At 37.0% G+C, this 25,810-nt stretch overlaps 1 protein-coding gene across 9 annotated transcripts in view; it reads right to left on the bottom strand.

Annotated features, from left to right (window-relative positions):
* Nucleotides 1–25,810, bottom strand: part of SPAG9 (sperm associated antigen 9) — a 95,902-nt gene that overhangs the window by 14,859 nt on the left and 55,233 nt on the right. For 8 of the 9 annotated variants that reach the window (XM_067547453.1, XM_067547456.1, XM_067547455.1 and 5 more), the window contains 19 exons: nt 24,492–24,613; nt 20,494–20,551; nt 19,160–19,312; nt 19,026–19,077; nt 18,409–18,539; nt 15,629–15,685; nt 14,365–14,538; nt 12,653–12,782; nt 12,046–12,138; nt 11,421–11,588; nt 10,375–10,546; nt 8,893–9,120; nt 8,129–8,324; nt 7,109–7,231; nt 6,400–6,480; nt 5,773–5,840; nt 2,812–2,960; nt 1,356–1,527; nt 239–352 (listed from right to left, as the gene is read on the bottom strand). In XM_067547453.1, coding sequence (XP_067403554.1) covers nt 239–352; nt 1,356–1,527; nt 2,812–2,960; nt 5,773–5,840; nt 6,400–6,480; nt 7,109–7,231; nt 8,129–8,324; nt 8,893–9,120; nt 10,375–10,546; nt 11,421–11,588; nt 12,046–12,138; nt 12,653–12,782; nt 14,365–14,538; nt 15,629–15,685; nt 18,409–18,539; nt 19,026–19,077; nt 19,160–19,312; nt 20,494–20,551; nt 24,492–24,613 — 2,441 coding nt within the window. The remainder of the gene's footprint in view (nt 1–238; nt 353–1,355; nt 1,528–2,811; nt 2,961–5,772; nt 5,841–6,399; nt 6,481–7,108; nt 7,232–8,128; nt 8,325–8,892; nt 9,121–10,374; nt 10,547–11,420; nt 11,589–12,045; nt 12,139–12,652; nt 12,783–14,364; nt 14,539–15,628; nt 15,686–18,408; nt 18,540–19,025; nt 19,078–19,159; nt 19,313–20,493; nt 20,552–24,491; nt 24,614–25,810) is intronic. The other variant, XM_067547454.1, reaches the window with a different exon arrangement.

Here is a 25,810-nt window from a genome sequence, read left to right as displayed (position 1 = left end):
GGTTTTATATGGAGAGTTGTCTGCTAGGAAACAGACCAGACTCCTCCAATCCATTTTATTCAGGATAAACAGCTCTCAGATATTTACTTACCTGGAGCAGATTTCGACCTGGAGGTGAAAGTATCTGTATCCTTTACCAAACTGATGGACGACACTTCATATTTTAGTCTTATTTCTACAGTATAGTTTAATTGACTTTTTTGGTATTCAGTTACAGACATTCATTCGTGTTACTTACTTTCTGTTAATGGAATGGAGATGATGACACCATTTCCTGTCCCCACCCACAAACGATTACAAGACACCATAAGAGCTGTGATTCTCACAAATGAGAACCCTAGTTTTCCAGTACCTAAAAAACAAACAAGTGCTTCAGTAAAAATTCTGAGTACCAATAATCATCATCTGCACTTCTAGAGAGCTCAGAGCACTTTATAATTTCAATATCCACATGAGATGGAAGGAGTGTCCCCGTTTTACAGTGAATTGAGGCATAATGGTTGTATCTAAAGTCACACTGAATCTAGACAGGGAACTCATGAGGGCCAATTTCCAGGCCTATGCTCTAGTCTAATCTTGATTCTGGAAGGAATAAAACATTAATTTTAAGGAGTGTCATGATTTTTTCATGCTTCACATTACAGTAAAATGCTTCTGGGTTTACAAGGCAGAGGCAGACCTACCTAAAACAAGGGATTAACCTAAAGGCAAGTTCAAAGAGATCTGAAACCATATTTTCCTGGCTAGTTATAAGAAACAATACTGTTTCTTGTAAAAAGAAATGAAGCGAATACAGAAGTCTCAAATTTTAATTAGAGCTATCTGGAAAAAAAACAAAATGATAGCAAAATCAGAAAACAGGTATACAATTTTATGAGAAGCAAAGTATCTGAGGTTTTGCCTCAGAATTCTCTGTCTGTAAATGAAAAGCAATTTTTCTAGGCAACCTACAGCCTCCTCCCACATTTACAGGCTGCAAAACCAAGGCCTAGTTCCAGTCAAAACTTGAAAGGAACTAGGGAGGAAAATCTCAGGGGCTTAATAAACTTCTGCCCACCACCATCTTGTCTTCCGAAATAGTTCGACTCCTCATGGCTGATTACTGTCCTTAAAATCAGGACGTTTCACCAAAAGGACCACGATTCTCTAGTCAATTTTATGAACTATTTGACTTATGACAGTAGAATCAGGTGTGTTGGGGAAGTTTAGTGGCATGCCACTATAGGCTTTTGATGACTTATTTTAATTCTCTTCCTTGGATGAGACAGGCTATTCGACCCATGGTAGATAAAAAAAGATCTAAGTAGCAAGAGGAATGAAAATACTATGGTTAATTTTACTAGTCAGCAACTTACCTAGCATTTTGCTTACATAGGGTTCAATGTCCACATCTTGTAGATGCTGATACGTGTGTGCGTGATAGAGTCGGAGTGTGGAATCCAAACGAATAGAAACCCACACCCCATCACCCACCCAGGCTAGCTGTCTCACTTGGCTCTCTTTCCTCGGGTGTGCATCAAATGATTTCTATGGAAGATTGAACTTTGAATTAGATTGATCATGAAAGACAAGACGATCCTTCTTCTCAGCTTCATCTTGCAGATATTTGTTACTTTTCCCATAAGCTGTCTACTAACCTGGCCTAGAGTGTGTTGTCAAGGCTTGGACTAGTGTTGCCTCACAACCTACACCTCTAGAGTCATTTGCTACTACATCCTTATTTATGGGCCATTATGCTCTACCAACTCTTCCAGTCTGCGCTAGCTCTTCCTACTGATCATATCTCTTTTTTGTTATTAGGCCTGCTGGTACAGCTTGAGATATTTGCCTAACCATTGTTTGGCTATTTCCACTGCTATCCTGTCCTCTTGTGCACAAATAAATAATACAACGTACCTGAAGCTACAAGATGCATGCCAAACCTCAACAGTAAGTATTCAGATGAGGCTGCATCTATTCTTCACTTCCTTTTCCCATATATTGCTTAATAGATGCAAGATGTTCTGAGCAAAGATCTTAGCCAAGATTTCTAAGAGTGACTAGTGATTTTAAGAACCCAACTTGAGACATTTTAAAGAAAAACTGGTTTTCTGGAGGTGCTGAGCACTCAGCTTCTAAAAATCAAGCCCCTTTAGTGGGTCTGAAGTTAGACACCCAAAAACTAAAGCACCTTAAATCACTGGTCACTTTCGAAAATGTTGGCTATTTCCTTTCTATGAAACATGCCATGAACATGTAGGACACTGCAGAAACAGCAGCTTAGACTTCTAGATACATTTTAAGTTTGCTTGAACTGCATGGCGAATGCTCTCCTAAATACTATATTTTGAAGAAACTAAATTAAAATAAAAAACATCCCCTAAAAATGGAAGTATGGAAAGCCAAATCCCAGAAGAGGCTGCTGATGGGGGAACACTACAAAATTCAGTTTGTTGTGAGCTCCCCAGTAGGCATTGCAGAAGCTGACTGGTTACTAGGGATTATTCCACAGGATTTGTTCAGGGAAACGAGGTGGTGATGCACAAAATGATAAAAATAGATGTATTAATTTCATCAGTTTTATAAACAGATGTGGGATAAAGTTTATACTCAAGTAAAAAAAACTGCTTTTTAAAAACCACATGGAATATTATCCTTGAATTTTAGAAGATATTTGACTAATTTCTCCCCAAAAGGATAATTTGCTAAAGATGGCCTGTTTCTGTGTTGATGATGAATCTCTTCTCTGGGTTCATGATTATGACTAGGGGATAGACAAAAAGACAACGGCAAAATGTAATTACACTTTAACTAAACACAGTTTTAACTTGCCTCTATTTTCATGGCCTTTGGTTGAACAACATAGATTTTGTTCCTGTAGCCACACCAGACTTTATCATGTACAACAGTCATGCATCGGATGGAGTGATGAGGTCGGCCCAGGTCTAAGAGGTGATAGTTTGTCAAGTCCCACTGACCATCTTTAAAATAAACAGGAACAATCCACAGAGTTTAAGATCATTTGCAGAAGTTAATTTGCATGCATATTTGCTTTTAAAAGGGTACATCTCTATTTTTAGATGAGTGTTATTCATATTAAGTTATGATAGACACTTGTTTAAAAGGTCAATTCAAATTCACGTTATACTTTCCTTAAACTGAAACAATTAAGTGTGTGGACTGTTACTGTCTAAGGAAACAAGTATAATTACTTGTTCTTATAGAATGTGATTGTACATAGTGATTCATTCAAAGTATGCCAAAGCATTTTAAAAAGCAGTCAGACACTGCTAAATGCATTGCTTGGATAGGCATACAAACAGGTACAATCAACCCCAGCCTACACATGCACTAAACATGAGCTGTTTGACTGAGCATAGAAATATTGGCCAGTACATAAAGGTTATCCCCTATGTTTTCCAAAGTGTGCTACGAGATCTTTTAAATGCGACCTAATATCTGTATGCCTTTTCTTTAAATAGAACATACAAATGGGGTCACTCACCATTAACTGGAGTTCTCCTCTAGGTTAATCTCCTCCAAAGATCATCATTCTTTGACATTTACTTGAGATCCTTCAAGGACCCTGTAGCCATTGGAATTTTAGGTAACTAAAGTAAGAGTATCAGTATCAAGCCAGTTGAGCCTTTCCCTATATTCGTGTCAGTGCTGCGCGCCTGCTTAATTCTGTTAAAAGCTGATCACAAGGATCCAAGCTCCACAAAGAAGAGAGCAAATGAGGGAGGAACCTGTGGTGGTGATCCAACAGGAGAATTCCAATTACTGGTAAGTAACACCCCTTTCTCTCTCCTACTTGAAATCTCCCATACGGATCCTTACTCAGAAGATTGTGGAACAGTGCCTGTCCAGGGAATGGTAGCACTGAGAACTCTGAATACAGATTTTGAGAAACAATATTATCAGAAAGAGGTTAATGCTGGCAGCTATGACCAACTACTAATGCTCACAAAGAGGCAGGGGTATAGACTGCATTTTGTGGACATGACTAATGGACAGAATAATCTAGTCTATTCTGCTTTGATAATTAAATGGCTTTTGCTACCTAGCTTGTACACAGACTTCCCCAGCAATCCCATCTTCTGCCCAAGATATGAATGAGTTCTAAGAATAACAAACCAGAAGGACAGTGGATTGGTTTCTGTAGAATTTAGAATAAGCCCTCACTTTCTTCAAAGGCCATTAATAAGAACAATGTTATTTTTATGGAAAAATAATTGATGGGCCAAGACTTTTTGGGCCAAAGCAACGGCCAGAAGAAGAAAAAAAAAAAAAGGCTATCCTGATAATAGGAAGTCTTACAAAAGCTCAAAAAGGCTGGAAAACAAAACTGAATGGAGTATAGAAATAAATGTGCATGGAAAATAGTGTATCACAAGAGAAAAAACTGAAAAAACTGATCCTACCAAGGGCCTGCAACTCAAAATAGAGTTCTATGACAGATGACAGCCTGTTATAAAGTGTTACGGAGATCACTTACAGCTCTGGATTATGTATTTGAAACATTTGCAGCAATGCTAAACCTAGAGAGGAAGATACACACTTGATGAAGTGAGACTGGATAATAAAAAGCCTCCAGAAATTCATGAGACATGGATATATGCCAATTGGAAGACTTTTGTCTGACTCCCTTGATTTCAAAAGGAAATATATTGGAGTATGTTAACTCCCAGCGTGTTATTTTTAGCGGTTCAATGGAACAAAGGTCTTCTGAACTGATGGATGGTTTTCTACCATCTGAACTACCAGAAGGTTTTGCAGAATATGTCTACCAGAATAGTGGCCTTTACATGGCTAAGCATCAAGGCAGAAAAAATACATCATAATCTTCAAAAATCTTAACTCTGGACACAAGCGACAGTAAAAAGAAAACCAAAAAAACTGTCCTTTATTTATGAAGATATATTAGCATTAACACAAGACAGAAATAAGCAACAATTTCATTGCTCAAAGGTGGGCAAGAGAGTGACTTAACATAAAATATGGACTATTCACAAGAACCAGATTCGGCTACACATGGTGTGGACAGGATCAATAGATAAGACAGGTTTAATATATACAGTTCTCAGAAGTATGGCGTGAGCCTAAATATGACAAACCCTGTTTTCAAGTAAGGGCGTTAAGCATTCTATGATAAACAAGTCTCTGAAGACCAGCCTCAACACCACAATAATTAAGGCAACGAAGCTATAAAAATTCTCTCTTTTAAAAGCAAGAAGAACTTGAAGTAGAGGCAGGCATGAGTGAAACTAACATGGAGTTTAGATAACCCAGTTCACTGAAAAAAATCTGTACTGAAGGGGTGCGCAACAATGATGGAGATACAGGCAGAGGTTCGACTGGCTCAATGCATGCACTTTACTTACTGTACCTATAATTCAAAATTTCAATTACTCCATAGTCCTGGAGGCAGCTCAAAAGAACTTCAGAGTGAGGATCCATGGTGGTGATTCCAAGTAGGAGAACTTCTTGGCTATCTACTAGAAAGAAAGGGAGAAGAATAGGGGAATTCCTAATTACTGTAGAATAAGTTTGCCTGAATATATCTAATGCTACACATGTCATTAACCAAAATGCTACCAAAGTTTTTTGACAAGATTCACAAAACACTAAGACTGGAAATGCTTGTTGTATTAACAGTGTCAAAAATTGGGTAATTAAGTGCATTAATTTTTGAAGTAAAATATTTACTAATGGTACATTTTATTTACTCAGTTTCTATCATGAAGCATCTCTGTTCCGTCACTGTTTAAGATCTTTCAGCAGAATGCTTACCAACTCCTCTGTGAAATATTGCTAATGTTCCATCAGCTAGTGCAACTAACACTATTCCTTTTACATGTCTGGGAAAAGAGAGGAGGCAAAAGTATATTATTAGGGTGTAATTCATATTATCAATATAAAATAATCTAAATAGGACGTGAATCTACAGTAAATTACAATTATAGCTCAGCATAATTTTATAGACAAAATTCACATTTGCTCTTAAATTTTTTTTTATTTGTAGAATATGGTTGATTGAACAGAAGGGCTGTAATACACACAAGCTGAAAACAGAAAACTGATCGTAACAATACATTAGCTACAAAGCACGTAGCACACATTTCTAGGGAAATTATAGTTTCCTCTTTATACGAGTCCCCCAAACCAGCCTCAAAACCTGGAAAACTTTGATATTTCAGTACCCATAAAATCCCTTTTATTTCCCCTGCGCCCCACTATGCTGACTTAATTCTCCACTCCATCATTTTCCCCAAAAGAATAAAGAAATTCATGTTTTAATTAGCATCTCAATGAACTCAGCGTGGAAATCTCCTTAACCTATATTGCAATTATTCTATCTATAATAAAGGTTCACTTTAAGTTAGCAAGATTTACAAAACATTATTTCAGGCAACTTACACAATACTGAGAATAGAATCTTTAAGTTTAATGGCATGAACACATTTCCTCCACTGGGCCACTGAAGAATGTACATACAAGCTGCAAGGACATAATTGGGATGAATTAAACATGAATACTTCAAGACCACATTAATGTCTCAGACAACGTAAGAATTTATAATCAGTTTCAGCCAGTGTACAGCTTTAATTAGGGGAAAAACAAATTCTCCTCTCACATGGATAACTGCAGCATTGGTACAGCTAACACACTGGCTGCCCAAAACATTACTGAACATCTATCCACAGAACCTATAACTGGGACAGTAAATGTTCCTAGTGATATGACATTCAGCACTATAGAATCCTCTTATAGCACCATATTTCTTTCAAAAATGAAAAAGCCCTTTTCAGAGCCACATCAGAGATAACTTTGTTTAGCTTTATATTGTGAAATTAAGATACATTTATTAAACACCTACAATATATAATAGGGTATATTATACTACAGAATGATACATTCCTTATGTTCTATAAATGCCAAGACACACTAAGGCACACTGAAAGGTACTGCTACTGCTTTGGTTCAAAATTTTCTCCCTTTTGTAGGTTTCTCACACTTCATCTTAGTTTAAATATCAACCTGGGGCCCAAGAACTCTCTCTGAAAGCAGGTTTAAAATGATTTCTAGTCTTTTTAATTTAGTAGTTTTATAATTAGCATTTTCTTACCATCCATTCTGTGCTCCCAGCCACATTGTAGGTAAAAGGCTGCTCATTTTCTGTGCTTCTTCTCTCACTAGATCTTGCTCATTTGTCAATTCTACTACATCTTTATACAAGTCTGACTCACTACTGAGAAAAACAAAGATAAAATGATTTTTAAAAAGTCTGAACAGGTGCACAACTACTCAGAGTAACCCAGATATATTAGAGCTGTTAAATGTTTAAATAGCCTGTGTGTTATATGTATATCTAAAGGAGAGTATGACTCCCATTAAATATACCAATTGCACGATTAAATCCTTTTTAGAGCCAATTATTTCACGTGGATATTTACCTCTTACAAGGATTTTGTGAGAGGTTTCATTCAGCCCCATTGTTCTGCTCCCATACACACACAACAGGATCCATTAAAAGAGGTGGAAACTCATGGGAATATCTGAAAGGCCTGAAGAATCTCAGAAATGTTCCAACTTTTTTTATGTAATTGATTAGTGGTTCCCATGAACCTCTCAAGTTTTCCCTTAACAACCACAGCTAGTGAACAGCAGTTGGCTGGACTGAGAAATAGGCAAGGTACATTTGTTCCCATGCACTTTTGATGAGCCAAGTGTCCAGACATGAATAAAATAGAAAGTGGGTATATATACACGAGTACACCAGGTGTTGAACAACACTAAACCAGCGCAGTTTGCTGAAATAGTGGGTTGAAAAGAACCAATAGTTAAAAGCACTAATTAATACACTCCCTTTTGGAGTTACCTGCATAGAATACATAATGAAGTTACATTGAAACTCCTCTTCAATCTTACTCAAGGCCATTTGAGAAAAACTAGTGCAAGACATTCTACATAACTATTGTTAAAGCTTAATCTGCACTCACACCTAGAAACTACACTTCAGATTTATACAGTGCCTTCCAAATAGGGGCCTCAAGTGCTTTACAGATATACGAACCTTTGTCTCAACAGAGTTTTACTTGACTCTAAAATGGTATACATTTTAATGGTGTGGACATTGACCATGTACCTAGGCTGGTATGCTGAAGAACCCTCTGCTGTATTCTGCACCCCCAAAGGATCAGTGAAGACATGCTCTGTATACACTCCAGTTTGGGCTGGATCAGCTACATCTTCTCCTGACCCAGCACCGACTTCTGTTGCCTCTGTTGCTTCTTCTGCTGTTGGAACGTTTTCATCTACCACATTACTTTGAGCTGCAGTTTCTATGAAATAAATATTTCAGTTAAAAATTAACTTGAATGCCACTCTGTATAGACACTGTGGCAAGTGCATGGGCAAATTACTATTTTTTTTGCCTTCTATTTCCCTCTCCCTGTTCCTTTGGATTCCACTGAATAGCCCACATTAAATGGGAAAGGATAATGAATTGATGGATGTGAAAAGACAGCTTTTGACTGAACTCCTAATGCTCTCTCCAGGTTTCTCCACCCATCTCTGCTCAGTTATTTTATTTCTCTGAGGTACTTAACATCGTCCCTATTGCCATAGTACCTGAACACCTCACAGTCTTTGGTATATTTAGTCTGCCACTTGTGAGGTAGGGAACTAATAATATTACCATTTTACAGATGGGGAACTGAGGCAGAGAGAGACTACATGACTTGCCCATGGTTACACAGAAAATGTGTGGCAAAGCAGTCTCCAGAGGCTGAGGTTAGCACCCTCATCTTCCCTCAATACATGTCTATTCAATTTGTTTTGATACTGTTGACAACTTACCCTGTATTCCCACTTAAAACTCTAAACATACATGGATGAACATTTTCATACCTGGATGTTTATCTGTCATAGATGAGGCACCATTAGCATTGTGAGTTATGAGAGATCCTGTAATACCCTCTGCAGTACAACCAACCACTGTGATTCCTCCTAATAGGCTATCAGTTTCTGCTGAGCTGTTGCTGGTCATGCTTCCACACAAAGAGGTCCTGTCCACTTGACTGGAGTCTGCTTCTTGTGATCCTTCCTCTCCAACAGGATAATCTGTTTCTCTAGCCCCTGAAAGACAGATTAAGTTTCCTGTAATTTCTTCGCTATAGTAAAATAGTGCATGATCTATCAAGCAACAAGATCCAAGTTTGAAAATAAACAAAGATATCTACAATGCCTGAAAGTCACGAGTAGAACATCCTATAAAATTTGCTTTAATGACATAACACAAAAAGGCATCTTAAACTAAGCCACCTGCCTTAAATTAAAAATGGACAATGTGATTTAAAGAAGTGCTGCATGTCTGTACCTTGTATGTCAGGTTTCAGTTTGAACAAAACTTTGCAACTAGGTTAAAAGTAGCATTGAAAACAGATGTTGATAATCCAAGTAGTAGTCCAACAGAGCAAGTTCATCTTCGTGTCCCTCACTTTCAAGGCCTGCACAACACCATTCCTTTACTTGCCTTTCTAATCCTCCCCCAAAATATCCTCTCTAAACACTCCCTCCTCCCTTCATCTGCACACATACAACTTCATACCTTACTTCCAGGCTACATTTTGTGCATAGAAAAGCCTCCTTGATTTTACTGCGCTAAATTACCAGTCTCACTCAAATCACCCCTCAAAGGAACTTGCTTTTTTGAAACATACTAGCACAAACCCTCCACTGGAGGCTAATTTTTAATAGATTTTTATAAACGAGTTAACAAGATACACACAATGCAACCAACCTCATCTCCTGAAGTGTAGTATCCACCTACTATTCTTTGCCCTCTTCACACACAATTCTCACTTAATTGTATCTTTGGTTAAAAATGCTACATGGTAAAACTCCTTGGGAAAGGATCTCATTGACTACTGTAAAAAGGTATCGTGCATCTCTATGGGCTCAATAAATATAATAAAATGAGAACCATACTTTGAGTGTGGAGAGGTATGGAATATTCCCAATACTGAAGAGAGAATTTATCCCTAAACTGGAGTTTCTGAAGATAGCAGGCCAGATTGCTTATCTTATTAAGTCACATTTCTTGCCTTGGTGTGGTTAAGGGCTTCTCTAACTTATGCTAAAGGCCAGTTCCAGGATCAGAGGTGGTAAAAAGTGGCACAGGACTAATGTAAAATTAAACCCAGTTTCCCCTGAACTATATTGTTTACAATGCTGTCAGCTACAGTGTATTTTTATCATGATGATTAATCACAGAACTGTGTGTCCTTTTAGTTTGTCAACTCTAAAACCTTCTGGCTCTAATTTTCTGAGATGAACACTCACCACCCCAAAGGAAGTCAACTGGCACCAAGGATGGCCTGATTCTCTTACCTGGTACGCTAGCAATACAAAGAACGTGAGAATTGCAAACAATAAAATTGTCTAGGATGTTTCCTGGTTGGTTAGCATCAACAATGATCACTTTTGTAGCAGTGTGTGTGCTAGTACAGATCCAAACTAGACTGGATAGTTCTTCCTGATGTTTCAACTGCTTCTGCTGCTCCTGCAAGAACAAACAAACAACAGCAGATGTAATAATATAGAAGAAGGGAGCAGGTGGCAGAAATTTTAAAGTTATTTACCCATATATTATGTAAAAATCATACTGGACAGCTAGGCATATGTTTAATATCATTACAAAACAAAAGGGAAGTGTACTTGGACTTATTTTCCTGGATGCACAAGGAAGGTATAACCCTTACGTTCCACACAAGTAGGAAAATAAATAAAAAGTAATGAAACTTCATGGAGAACTATAAGTTTTAACCAGTGACTAATGTAAGACTGGTGGTGTCGTCAGAAGAAGAGCTAGCTTGAAGGCACATAAATGCATCTTAGTATTGCCAACTTCTAGCGTTTAATGATCATGAGTCCGGCCCCAAAGTGTCTTGAGATTCAGTTTAAAAATAAGTTTTGAGTTTTTTCTTTACTTTCTCAAACTAGAAAGCTTTCATGTTTTTCTTGCAACCATTCAGGATAAGAAACTTTTTTAAAATGAAACCTGAGAATCTCATGCAATCTCTTGATTTAAGCAGCTGGAGCTTTAAGAAATACATAAAAATGTGAACTCATGAAAGAATTGTGAAAGTTGGCAATGCTGGTATCTATATAATGGAACTATACAGATAGTTTAAAAATACTTAGCTATTTCAATTTACCTCAGAGTCTGTAAATGTCAGACTAAACATGAATATTTATTTCAGTAGGTGGATTCAATACAATGCACTAGGTTTTTTGTCTTGATCATTTAATACTACCTGAGAAAACTTGCTTATCCATTGCTGAATGTCAACTGATTACCAATTAACTGATTATTTAAGGTAATGTTTAAATATACTCTTAAAATATTCAACATCATATAACAGAACTGATCTTACCTTGAGTTCCTGGTCTAGCCTATCTAAGCTATTCTGAGATCCTGTTCGGTGCTCGTTCCCATCTGGATCTGAACCTCCTACATCACTGTAGAATACACTGGCACCAACCACAGAGCCTCCATCTCTTGTCTTCCCTCCTGATAAGTTCACTCCTACAGCACACCATAGCTTGAAAAAGAGGAATTTATGAGTATTTCACTTGCAAAACGCTTGGCTTTTTTGACTTATGAAAGTGAGGAACTAACTCTGTTGGGTGTAACAGTTCAAGAAAATACTAGCACAATGTTAAGCATGCAAACTAATTTTAGGAGTCAAGATTTAAACACTCCCCCCCAGTTCGTTTTATGGGAGATATAGCAGCAGAAAAAAATGAATCCATTATTCTAAAGAATGCAATTTTTAGAGAGAGAGCACAAATGCAAAATCAAGTGAGTATGATTCCATTGCAGTGTGCAGTCTGTATCACGTTTGCTTTAGACGCCCAGCTTTATTACTTAAACGGATAAGAAAAGTCATCCATATTTTAGGTTTCAGATCAAGAAAGTTCCCAGTTCAATGTCTCACGTCCTCCATCAAGGGGCTATATGCTCTAATTTTCATAAAAGTCTAGAAGGTAAAGGCTTACCTTCATAGATGTATCCTTTTCATCTAAAGGTCTCAGATAGACAGGCACAGGCAAATTCTTCATCTTGTTATCACCCTGACCACCATTTGCTATCTAGAAAAAAAAATGATACTTTCCCTCAAAAAAAAAAAATCAATGTTTGTGAACCTTGTCTAGTACACAGAACAATAGTTTTCCAGGGCTTAGGGCTGGTTTGGTCCATGACCCATAGTTTGGCCAGCACCACTCAAAGGAAACAAAGATCTATCTATGACAGCAAAAACGTTTCAGTGGCTTTCATATTCTCTTTTAAAGGACTGAGCCTGGAGATCCCAGCTTTTTCGCAAATTAATAGTTCAGTCTTACTAATGTTTAAAAAAAAAAAAAAAAAGGGACATATGAGAGATCTGTCTTTTACACAGAGCTGCTCTCGTCCTTTAGTTGGATGACTAATGCTGCCAACTCAAGGTACTAATTCAGAAAGCAGACTTCTTATTAAAAAGCTAGCTGACAACTAGCTATAATATACGAGAATCAAACACCACCGTTTTCTGGAGCCTTAGCACTTTAACCATAAATAATAGTTACTGGATATCCTTAAATACCCTAGAAGTCCTAACCACAATACCTGTTTGTACTTCTGAGGCAGACTCCAGCCAAAAGCTTGCACTCTACCATCTTCCTTCTGAACATGTGCTTTCACTTGGCGGTATTGTTCTCGCTTCTGTTCTCTGCGTGAGGCTAAATTGGCTTCAGATCTACAGAGGAAACGAATTTTTTTTTTCAAATACAACTCATCTCCCTTCTCCTAATACGTTATTTTAACGTGTAGATATGCCATATCAGAAGTTGTACCCTAAACTATTGAGAGTAAACATAATCCAAACTATTTTCAGATATATTTATTAATTAAAGTAAAAAGAAAATGCTATATTTATTAGTCCGAGCCAGGAATGGTACATCACTAGGTTTTGGGGAGTTTTTTTAAGTTCCTTAAAATTTATGATTTATTTTTCTGTTTGCATGTGGAAGGGTCTTGTTGGCAGTTGAGAGCATCAACATCACCATATAATCAGGCTCACTCTTCCTCTCCATTTTTCACTCTGTGGGCCATCCCTGCCTGCTGCCTCTTCAGTTTTAGCTTTCCCACTGCTTTTACTGGTAAACACCTTTTTGCAGAGCTTGAGGAAAGGCAAAACAATGAAAGAGACTGGACACAAATTGCTATCTAATACACAAAGTACATAATTTTGTTTTAAAACTTTTGAATTACAGTAACCTTAGTGGTTACTTTTACAAGTAGTAGATACAACATTTTCATCTGGAAATGTTATTTTTAACTTAAGTGTTCCTTTATCATGCAGCTTTGGAGAAGGACGCAAAACAATTTGTACTAAATATCTTCTACACAAAATTCATTCCAACACTTAAATCATTTCATCTGACGAAAATTGGAATAAATTATATAAGCATCAACATATGTTATTGTTCTGGTTGGGCTCTAATTTTGTGCCTGTTTTATTATTGTGCTAGTTATGATAACTACACACACACACACACACACACACACACGGGTGCTAAATAAATTGGATTTTTTAAAACAATGTAGATTCTTTTTTTAATTGTCTGGATTTATCAAATATTTTACATGCTTTGTTTATCTTAAAACCGCCTTATGCACTGATATTACCAGAATCAGCTATATAAATAAGTTCCTGACATTATACCGTATTTAACTGCTTTGTTCATATTTTCAGTTATCCAAGATATTCTTTCTACTGTAAATTTATAAGCTGTAAAAACCATTCATCTTTTTATGAGCACTAATGAACATGTAGGTATTTTTTCCTTTTTAATTATATAATCCTTAATTATGAAATATTTCTTAGTAGGGCTGTATTATTAATTATAGAAATACTGTTGGAACACTGTATTGATTTGTTGAAAGTCATTATGATTCTCATATTTAAAACATTCTTCTGAGAACTGACTATTTCTCCAGTGTCTAGAGGTAGTTTTTTTGAGGGAGCAACACTTTAAAATAGTAACGTCACTCAGGCCATCTCTTATGTGCAGCCACCACTGTACACTTGACACTTTTCATAATGCTGATTTCATGAGCATCACTGTCTTTGACATGCTGAATCCAAGAAATATCATTTGACTTCCCCTTGCAACTGATTGTTCACATTAACGCTATTAATTTTTTTTTTTTATCATCATATCTGCCTTTATGGTTACTTGAAAAATCTTTACCTATACATTTATTACAGTTTATTATTAATGAACAAATTAGTTTATTAATACAAGTTACAGTGGGAAAATAAAAATGCATCTTACTCTTCACTGAGGAAGTCAAAGGCTTTAGATTTGTCACTAGGTAGTTGAGATAAGGTGCTGCTTCTTTTCTTGACTGATGGAGTAAGATGTGAAGTTGGTGCATTATACTTAAGATTAACAGGTGGTTCTGGTTTCTTAGCAGTATTGCTTGATGAACTGAATAGCCTGCTGAAACTGAAAGACAAAAAGTGTGATAAAAGTCTATACGCACCCAACAAAATTGAATTGAATTACTTTAGGGTGACCAGTTAGCAAGTGTGAAAAATTGGGACCAGGGCTTGTGGGTAATAGGCTGCCTAAATAAGACAAAGCCCCTAATATCAGGACAGTCCTGATAACATTGGGACATCTGGTCACCCTAAGCTCCTAATAATCAGGCAGTGCTGATAATATTGGGACATCTGGTCACCCTATTTTGTTCTCAAGGCATTGCACACATTACCCTGCTCAAAGCAATGAATTACAGTGGTTGGAAGGGAATGGAACCAAAACACAGCAGCTATTATGTGCTCGGCAATAGCTTACACACAGCCATAACATGAACCTGTGTTAATAAGAGAACGAATGATGATTCCAACAGTGGTACTATCCTCTTCCTTTAAAGGAACACGGGATCTTACATTTCACTTTAACATCCACCAGAAATGGGCAAAAAGTAGCTTATGTTCTTAGTTAAAGAGATGTCTTAAAGAGTGCATTCACACCCTGGTGAAACTGCAGCTGAGCCTATATCCCTGTGAACTCACAACTTTCTATCCCTGTACACCCGCTAGCCCAGTGAACTTACAGACCCTCCAGGCCAGAGGTGAACTATTATCAGTTAAGCCATTAACACTAACAAAAGAAGATTTATGGAGATTTCAACATGTATCTCCCTTTTTCACTTTGTTTATTCTTTAAATAAATTAAACTTCAAGACCATCTTTTTTTTATCCTTTATCAAACCTTTATCATTAAAAAAAAGCTTAAAAAATGCTCAGAACCAGATCCTGGTTCATTTTCTGATAAAAAATTGTACCATTACTTTGTAGCACATTAGCACCTAACTTCAGTAAGTGCACAACCATTCATTACAGGATGCAGCTTACGATACAGTTTGCCTTTGAGAACAGCCTTACCGAGTTGACATGCTAGGTATCTAAAAGAGAGGCAGTTTAAACATCCTTTATCCCAAAAACAAGATAATTAACTAACATACAAAAAACATTAATACCAACACTACCTGGGGACTTTTGGCAGCACATGCCTGTATTTCAATACTTACAACTGCCAAATGCTTGATCTCTTCTTTTCTTGAATGGCTGGATTTTCCCTTGATGCTCTAAAGAAAAAGGAACTCGAGAGTTCACTAAGTAAGTAACAACATACAAGGTAAGGGATATGGGAATACATACAACTATGGTATTTAAGTATAAGGCACTGCCTTGAGTCAAGGAGACAGTAGATGAAGGTTTCAACACATGCACACTTGCAGAAAAATAAGTCTCCTCAACTACAGTTTTATCATTTAAACTCAGCTGCAATTGATAAATGCTCTCCTTTCAGTAAGTAAGTTAGTAAGCACCCTCCATTCTTACCTCTCTAGTCTTAGATACCAGTTTTATTTCTAATGTTAATCTGCAAGGCACAGCAACAGTAGTGGATACTGCTACAAACAACCTTTCACAAAGGGAAACTTTCAGGTTCTGGGAGATTTTTTAACACTAGTTTTTAAGCATTTAGGATAATAATTCTCAAATCTTGTCTTTAGAGTGGACAAACAACTAGTGATCACTTTCAGCACCAGAAACCAATATAGAACATTTTACTTCATCAATTATAGTAGAACCTCCATTTATCCGAGCCTCCATTATCTGGCTCTCCATATCAATGGAACCACCAGTGCACACACAGGAATATGGGAAACTGATGCTTCAGCCCCGCCGCCCGGGACTGACAACTCGAGCCCCACCACTGGGGACTGAAGTATGTAACTTAGCTTTGCGGGGCCCACTGTTGTGTGGCACTCTGGGAAATTGCAACAAAAAGTTTGAGAAACACTGTTGTAGACTGTCTTTATAATGTTCAGGATTAAAAAGTAGAGAGTTTAAAAATGATCAATACCTGTACAGCTTGTTAAAAACTCACATCTATTTTGTTAATAAATGAACACCACATTGTTTGCTAGAATTGAGGGTTGTATGTTCTGTTAAGTAGATAAGAAGGGGGGGTATGTTTTAATGCTTTTCTGGAAGGGGTTAGTTAATTTAAAAGCAATTCTGCATCTTAAAATAATGGATAGAAAGCTCTTTTCCTATCTCCTGATTATCTGATCTGGCCTCAGTCCAACTAGATCGGACAGACTGAGTTCCACTGTAATTTGTAAAAGAGATTCCTTAACAGGAAATTGAAAAAAGGGTATTTAAATGAATTTTGTGCAGATGTCAGTGAGTCTGAGGAAGCAAAGGGGAGGGAAGGGAAGTGATGGAGAGAAAAGCTATCTTCATTGATGTATACAGAGCTCAAGGGTGGTGGGTACTCTTCACATATTTAAGAGACAAAACTTTGGGGCAAAGAGTTTACTATGTATATAAAGAAAGCACCCAGTGGAAAAATGCAACAAGTTTGTTTCTTTTACTGCAATGATATTTTTCTCGAGTTTCTTTTAATTTTAATCCCTGCCTTTTTAACAAAACCTTGAAAGTTTATTTTCAACCTACCAGTCATAGTCCAATTTACTGCTTAGTAATTAGCTAGTGACAAAATGATTGTTTCTGAAGCAAGTGAACCACTGGTGTGGGGAGGAAGGAAGGAGAGAGGGAGCACAATTCCATTTATAAAGAGTGGAAAAATGAACCATCTCTACTTGAGGAAATGTGTTTTCCCACTAAGGTTTGGAGTCTAAATGGCTCAAATACCTAACATGCTATAATTAAAGCACTGGGATGATTGTCAAAAAATTGTGGCTAAATTATGGACAAGTCATGGAAAATTGCAGGAAAGTAATAATGGATCTTATTATAGATGGTAATAAAGTCCATTATTACTTTTCTGTAATTTTCCACTGTTGGCCGCCCAAGGCTCGGAGCAAGGGCTTCCGCTGTCAGCCGCCTGCATTCGCCCAGGAGTGACAGTGAGTGCTCCCACTGTCAGCCCTGGGGAGGCCAGTGTTTCCACTGTTAGCCCTGCACATAGCGGGGCTCTCACTGTCAAAACTGCAGCGGAAGCCTAATATTGCAGATTCAGCAATATCGCAAGTTAAGTAGGGCCTTAGTTATAATACCGTAATAGAAAAGTAAATGTTAGAAGTAATCATTACATTTCACCACTAGATGGCAGTATATTGCAGTACAATATTAACTATTGGATGATATATGGGAATGGCGTAACAAGTGGTACAGAAGAACTTTGGATTGAGGTCAGAAGTGAGAAGCCATGTTTAACTATCATGAAGGAATGCTATGTAATTTCTCTGAAATGCATGACATATTTATTAGGACTGTTCTATTTCCAGTCTATTTCTTAAATTTGACAATTCTTGCACCCTTTCGAAGTTAAAATACCACCTTTCACTTGAGCTGACCAACCAATTCTGATGTAATGATCACATCTGGGCCACAGACCAATTTTATTTTATTGTATGTACGACTGTCTTGGAAGACCTAAGTGAGATCATGGCCCCATTGTGTTCAAACTGTTCAAACATATAGTAAGAGAATTCTTCCAGTCCCAAAAACCTTTACAGCCTAAGGATGCAAAGATTTATAATGCACTTAACGTTACATGCTGACAGGAGTCTCCTTTGGCTTCAATAGTGTGTGTTTCATACTTGCTTAAATCTTTACAAGATCAGGGCCTAATTTGATAAGACAAACAGCAGAAGGGTAAACAGAGGCACAGAGAGGGGAAGCGACTTGACCGAAGTCACCACACATCAGTGGCAGATCTGATAACAGAGTCCAAGTCTCCTGGATATCAACCAGTGTCTTATCCACCAGACCACATTGCTCTTCAGAAATCTAACAAATTAATGAAAGGAATATCCAAGGATCTTATCTCATTTACCTTATCATTTCAGTCCATCGCACGGCTTCCTGAAGCTCCATCAGCCTCTCTTTATATTGATTTCTTTCCATGAGGACACGGGCCATTTCAACACGGGTAAAACGTTTCCTCTGTGCAGTGGGAACATCACTCTGCACATAAAGAAAGAAAGCTTACAATACTACAAAGAAACATCAGGGGCATGCAGTCAGCCATCATCTTCTGCTTAGAAAACAGGGCAATTAGCTCAAGTGCCTTGGATGACTGCAAGTACCGCTGAATTGCATAAGGCAAGGTTAGGTAGCCAGGATTCAAACCATTTAGGGCTCTGTAGGCCAAAGCCAACACCTTGAACTCTACCCAGAAATCAATAAATAGCCAGTGGAAACTAAGTCAAAATGAATTCACTAAAGTGAACAGAATGAGATGTGTAACAACAGGAGGGAGAGAAGGATTAGAGCAGGTTATTCTAATTAAATTAACACATGGCATTTTGTTTCCCTTAGGTTTTCATCTCTTTCCTACATGGAAAACAGTTTATACCCAGATTAAGCCATCCAAGTTTCAGAGAATTAAACCAATATGACACAATATTACAAAAAGCCCTGACACAAACTTAGTGCAAAACATATACCTACATCATCATCGTCTTTTGCTTTTTGTCTTGCTTCCTCTGCTTCTGCACGAGCTCTAAAGAAGAAAAGATGAGATAACTAAGAGAACCTTTAGAGGATGTGTCTAAACTTTTATGAGGATGGTATTAAACACTCACTTTCTAAGTTCTTCTTCTAATTCCTTGTTCTTCTCTTCAAGCTTCTGCTTGGCTTGTTTTACAGCTTCTAGTTCTCCATGTAGCACATCTTTCTCACAAGTCAGTTCATCCACTTTTGCTATCAAATCATTCTTCACCACATTCAGCGCATTTCTATGCAACAAACATTTGGAATGCATTTTTATAACAACTCCATTGAAACTCACAGCACATAGCTTTGTAACATTAGCATAATTTAGTTCCTATACCTAGAAACCTCCAAATAAATACCATGTTATATAGTATAAACATATAGCGTTGGATGCAGCAACTAGACGTTGTTACTTTCTAAAACAAGCTTAAAAAGTACATGACATGCAACACCACCATGCTGGAAACAAGTGACTTCAAGTGTTACCATCTTCTTTCTAAAGCTGCTAAAAACCTTGAAGTAAAAATATCCAAAATGAAATTGAAGTTCAAATTCAAGTAATCTGTATAGTGACTGAATTCCTATATTTTATGTTTCAATTCCATATTGGAATACATTCAGCAGCTTGTCAAACAGGTAGAAAAATAAAAATATTGTTCTCATTTTGACAGTATTTTGTTTTCATTGTTACTTTCTAACCAATTCTAGTTTTTAGTGACTCTACAGTCATACCTGTAATGGTAATTACAGTAGCACTGCTAAGTGGTACTACTGTATGCTACAGCCATGTATATAATAGAAGTTATAGGGTGCTGCTATTATATTAGAAAATAGACTGGCCAGGTTCCTCAAGCTAAAATATATACATTTAAAAAACAAACAAACAAACAAACAAAAAACACCTTACACTGGGCATCTTAGCCCTCAAACTTCCTAAAAGAAAGAACATCAGCAAAGTCATACATACTCTGCCAAGGAAACCTACAAAGCCAGGACCATAAGGTTTCTCTGAATGCAGGTGCATGCACACTATTCTTGTTTTGCTTTTGGAAGCTAGTAGATAACTGAAAAGAACAAGATTTCTTGCTCTCCCTAATTAAAGTTTTTGTATCATTTTAATATTCTGCATGCTAACAGGAATAGAGGACACTGGGAGAATGCAATGCAAGTCTACCAAGCAAAAGTACAACTGGTAGCTTGACGTGACCTTTTAGACAAAATCAAATGCATTGTGCTTCATTCAAAGAGCCAAACATAGTACACATAATTGTGGGCAACTCTAAATACAATACATACCACTGAATACTAAAGTAAAAAGATTTCACCATTTGTCAGTGATCCCATACGGCATTATGCATTTAAGAAAATAAAAAGCGAGAGCAGAGGGGGTAGGCATAATTAAAAGCTACTGGCTGATACTTACTTGGTCTCCAATAGCTGGGTGTTCTCCAAAATAAGATTTTCAACTTCACGGCCCATTCCTTTCCAAGACAGGGTAAGTGAATGAATTGAAGGGAAAAAAAAGAATATTTTACAATAGAGAAATCAAATTCTATTTTATTTAAATATGGTTAAAATATATTGTCTTTATCTACCTAACAAGATGAATATATAAGCTCCTCACAGAAGCAACATAAATATTCCCACTGAAAAAATATCTAAAGCTTTTGTCCCTTCCCTCTCTACTTAGCTTTGCTTTCATCCTTCCCCATGTGATGCCCAAAGACAGCCCTGGCTAACAACCAACTAAGTTTCTCTGCTGGTTCTTTCCTAAAATAAACTGCAAGCTTATTACTAGGTCAAATAGAAAATCAATGTCATTAATGGAGAAAAAATTAGCCATTTACAATGCTCAAATTCAATGAAGCATTTTACAAAAGAGGTTATACAGTATATTTTATGTTCAAAGTATGCCATTTATAATACACAAAAGACATGTTGAACAAGAAAGCTCAGGCAGCGTGAAAGCCTTGAAGATCTCCCCAAAGCAGATGATACCTTACCAAAGAAATTACGGTCTTTAAAGCCCATGCATTCCATGTACAGCAAAAATAAGAACAAGAAACATTTAATGTAAGGAGTAGTATGAGTGTAAAGCAATAATAAATCAAGAGATCTGTAAGCTGTAAGAGTGAATTAAAGAAAAGCCAACACCGAAAATATGAAATGAAATGTGCTATGATTAGAAGCAGATTGATATACAAGTTAGACAGTAAAAAAAATAAATGAGTATCACCAAATGAGTTAGCTGGACATAAACAAAGTTTATAATGGATTACAAATGGTAATCTTCATTTCTGTGACACAATTTAGAAGCATAGTATTTGGAACAAATGCTAAACCAATCAATGCAAAATTTAGATGAAATATTAGATTCTTAAAAAAATTCCAACTTTGAGTTCAAAAGCTCTCATTTATTTTATTGCATCCATATTTCTCAGAAGTTCCTATACCTTACTATCTGCATGCTTAAAGAATATTTAAGTAGAATCTACTGTAGAAGTACTGTTTTAGTTTTTTAAAATGTATAAATGAAACAGCAATAATAGTTGTAAGACTTGTTCCACAGATTATTTTAAAGACAACCAAGACCAGCATTATATACACACTGAAAATAGGAGCAATTATGCCAATCAGAGGTTAGCATTTCACAGCAAAACAAAATATCTTAAAGAATTACCCTCACTGAAAGGATAGTGTGCACATCTGGTTTTAACCAGTTCCTTAAACACAGTAATACCTTCCAAAATATTTGACAAAGCAAAAAACATTAAAAAATTTAAAATGAACAATTTTTTATAATAGAAAGTAACATTTGAAATAGGCATGCAAGTTGAAATTTATTTAGTCTTATGAATTATTTAGCCTTATAGAGCTCAGTGGGTTTTAGATTGAAAGTAGTAAGTTACGTTAGCAATATACAAGTTATTTTATCACAGCTATTTTCACTTTTCCAACAGCAGGAGGAAACAGAGGAGTCCTGGTATTGCAATCATCAGGATGTTTTGCTTTTTTTGAAGAATGGCTTTTCTTTTTTTAAATTGAATTATATATGAAAAGCTATTTTACAAGCGTACCTAGGATGACTTGCACTAAATGCAAATAACGTTTGGGATCCCTACACTGTCAAGAATGTGGATACAACACAGCTGAAAAGCCAGAAGGATGCAAGGGCAAAAAATGTTTCCAAGCAGAAAAAATGCAGATAATGTATTATATGAAAGCCACAGCCAAGAATGCCTAACTGTAGAAGCAATCGTTTTCAAATTAGTTAAAAGCATACACACCAGAATATTCCCCTTGGTACGCAGCCCAAGAGAAAACAGATTAGAGAATCCCAATTAACTAAGTTTTATGGAACTAGAAATTCAATACTAACAATTAATTTAGAATGGAATAATCCATTAAAAACACACTTGATACACTGTAAATAGATGTGGCTTTTGCGTGATGCAACAGTTAGGAAAATGTATGCTTCTGAGACAAAACATCTACATGCTGTAATGCTACACAAATGAAATAACTAAAATAATAATATCAAAGTTATGAGGTCAACACATTTCCATGTAACACATGAGAAAAGCCTAATTGCATATATTATACAACAGACTTAGTAAAAGAATTGTTCTTTAAACATAAGTAACAAACTTTGCCCAAATTATGAGAAAACTAAAAAGGCTCTCATTTTGCCCATGGAAAATAGGGTGCCCAATATGGGGAAAAAGACTTATAGATTTTAAGTAACTATTTTGTAAAATCTACTATGTAGGAGTAAGCCAACTTGCTAATAATAAGCTATGAAACTATCTGAAGGACATATTTTTGGAATGCAGAATGTCAGTAGCAACTAAAAATTACCTCTATACGAGGACATGTGACATGAGCTATGGATGCCTACCAAAACTAGGAAGAGATGACCACATAAAAAACCGCAAGTTACCATCATTGCCTGTGGTCTCAGCAAGGAAGTTCAGAGCATGAGAAAAGGAACAGAACTATTCTTTCCCCTAGTGGTGGTCTTTTCAGACTTGGGCTAGTCCCACAATGGCAGCTAACAATAGGTAAAACTTGCACTGATGCAGCCTATTAAAAAAAAAATCAATTCCAGTGCAACTCTGTATCCAGTTTTCTCCACTAAACAAAAAATACTAAGGAAAGTGCACAATGTGAATCACTATAAATTCAAACTATACAAAACTACAAAAATACATTTGGTCCTTGCAAATTCTTCCCTACCCCTCCTTAGATAATAAGTTTGAGCATCAAATTGCTTTTCATGCTTTCCACACAGCCCATTTTCAGACACAAAAATCAGCTGTTTGTAAGGTCTGTAAGGTTTCTAAGGTCTGCTGCCATCTATTCAATATAATAAAGCTTGGATGCTGAAAAATGGCTCAATTGTTTTGACATGGTAAAAGTTTCATGGCACCTGTAGAAATATGGTGATTAAGGACCAACCTCCTGATGAACTATGAATTTATTGCAAATCCTTCCCCTAAGCTGAATAGATACCGTTACTGAGTTGTTGCTTTTAACAATCAGGGATGCTAAGTGTTTCTAAATGGTTTGGTTCTCAATGGACATCTACTTGTTTGACAATGTAACAGCAATACACAAACTCCCTCACAGGCAAAATTATAAATATGAATATAAAAAGTATGGTGAGGGCCCAGTTTGTTAAGCAAAAGGCTTTCTGTAATGTTAATTTGCCTGTACAAAACTGAGAAAGAATTGCTTTATAAGAAATATATACATTAGGCACTAGACACATTGCTGTGTCATACTATACACAAAGCAATTCAAATACCATGTATTTTTAAAAAATGAAGGCTGAATTTTAAAGAAGTGTGCTATACCACAGAAAATTCATACTGAACTATGAGATGGTCTCATTTGTTAGTACAAGAAAATGGAGCCTTATTCAGCTTCAGGCAGCAGCAACTAGAATTATCTTAACTGAAGTGAATCAAGGGTTGAATAGTTACCAAGTGTATTATTACATTTGTAATCTTGACTCAGGACCTCATTGAAAATAAAAACTGTCTCCACTGAGTAATATCCAAATTAATTCACAAAAAAAATTTAGGTATCACAACAGAAGCTGGATAAGGTGATAGTGGTTTAGCAAAACATAGACAGAAAAAAGAACACTGGAATCATTCCTGTTATTGACAAAAATCACTTGAACAAGAAAAAATTAGTGTTTCATAATGAAAAACCTAACCATGAAAAATAGCACACACATTTATTCTACTAACTTAACAGAATTTTAATAATACCCTTTCAAGGCCACTGAAACAGGAGCTTAATACAATGAATCTTAACCATGTTTATTTCTGGAAATATAATTAAAGGGAGCCGCAATTACCAGAAATATGCTATAAAAACACAAGCATAATTTTTTCAACTAACTTGTCTTACCCAATAAATCTGCTCCTTCATCCACATCTCCAATTAGGCCAGAGCCAGCAGAAGACAGCTCTTCAAAGAGAGATTCTGTATTACGATCAAATGCTTTGTTCTCTATACCTTTGGTAGGAGTGCTAGGCAACAGAATTGAAATGTTTAAAAGTCAGAAAATGGAATCAACTATCATTCAAACATTTCACTGAGTTGTACTGCAAAGGAAAAATGTGATTTTAGTTGGCTGCTCCATGATTTGGCTTGTAGTTCATTCGTTAACATAGAAATGAACTGAAAATGTTACTTGACATTTCTTAAATGCTTGCATTGGGGGGGTGTAATGTGAGCCAGAGAGGCCAATTAACATACCTGGCAGCACCTGCAAGAGTCTGAAAGCCAGGAAGTTTGTAGCAGAAAATGGGCTGCAGCGGGAGAGTCTGCAGTCATTCTTTGGGGGATAGAAAAGGCAGGAGGCGGTCCAGGGAGGCAGCAAGGAGTCTGAGGAAGTAGACTGTCTGCCAGCTACAGGGTTCCTGGACCACAATCCACGAGTAGAGGGAGGTCATAGATTCCCCAAAGACAGTGATGTGAAGCCCCCAAAGATAAGGGTTATAAGGACCATGGAGCCCAGAGACAGATGGAAGACCTGCTGTAAGGTTACTGGACCACAGCTGGACTAGAGACTGTTACCATGGAAGGGGTGGACTAAAGCATGACCTGGCAGAGGGCCAATCTGTGGGAACAGAGACAACTGCAGTGACAGAGCAACCTCCGCAGGGGGCACCATATGGGGAGACAGCCACTACACCACACCTGGACACAAGGAGGCGCTCTTGCAATGAGTGAACCCCTTTACAGTGCCTAAGTGGCTAACAAGCCTAAGGGCCTGTCCACACAAACTTAGTGCTCCCTGAAATAAGCACACTACGGAACTTTTAGTGCATGACAGCAGGGTCCACACAGACATTTAAGTACACAACAGACTAGTGCACTATACATTCACGCCCTGGCTTGGCACACACCAAGTCTCCATGTCGACAAGCCCTCACTCATTTTCAAAAGTGACTTGAGCACTTGGACTTCTAAATGCCTACTGATTTTCAATGGGACTTAATGTGCTTTTGAAATTTTTACCATCCTTCCCCTCATACTTAGACCAGCAAGGGATTAAGGTCTTAAAAACAGGAGTGCACTGCCAGTAATGGGAGGGTGAGGAGTGCATCTGAATTTGCTAGCACCTCAGGCAGCAAACACTGAATGGCATTAGATACTACCCCATGCACTAGGTGTCCCTAAACCTCCAAACTGGATAACAGGGGCTAAATCACTCAAAATTG

The sequence above is a fragment of the Emydura macquarii genome, unplaced genomic scaffold, assembly GCF_026122565.2.
Source record: "Emydura macquarii macquarii isolate MOO-44397 ecotype Brisbane River unplaced genomic scaffold, CSIRO-AGI_Emac_v2 contig_1230, whole genome shotgun sequence".
NCBI classification, from domain to species: domain Eukaryota; kingdom Metazoa; phylum Chordata; order Testudines; family Chelidae; genus Emydura; species Emydura macquarii.
The sequence above is the reverse complement of the archived record's forward strand: the minus strand, read 5'-3'. Positions and strand labels throughout refer to the sequence as shown.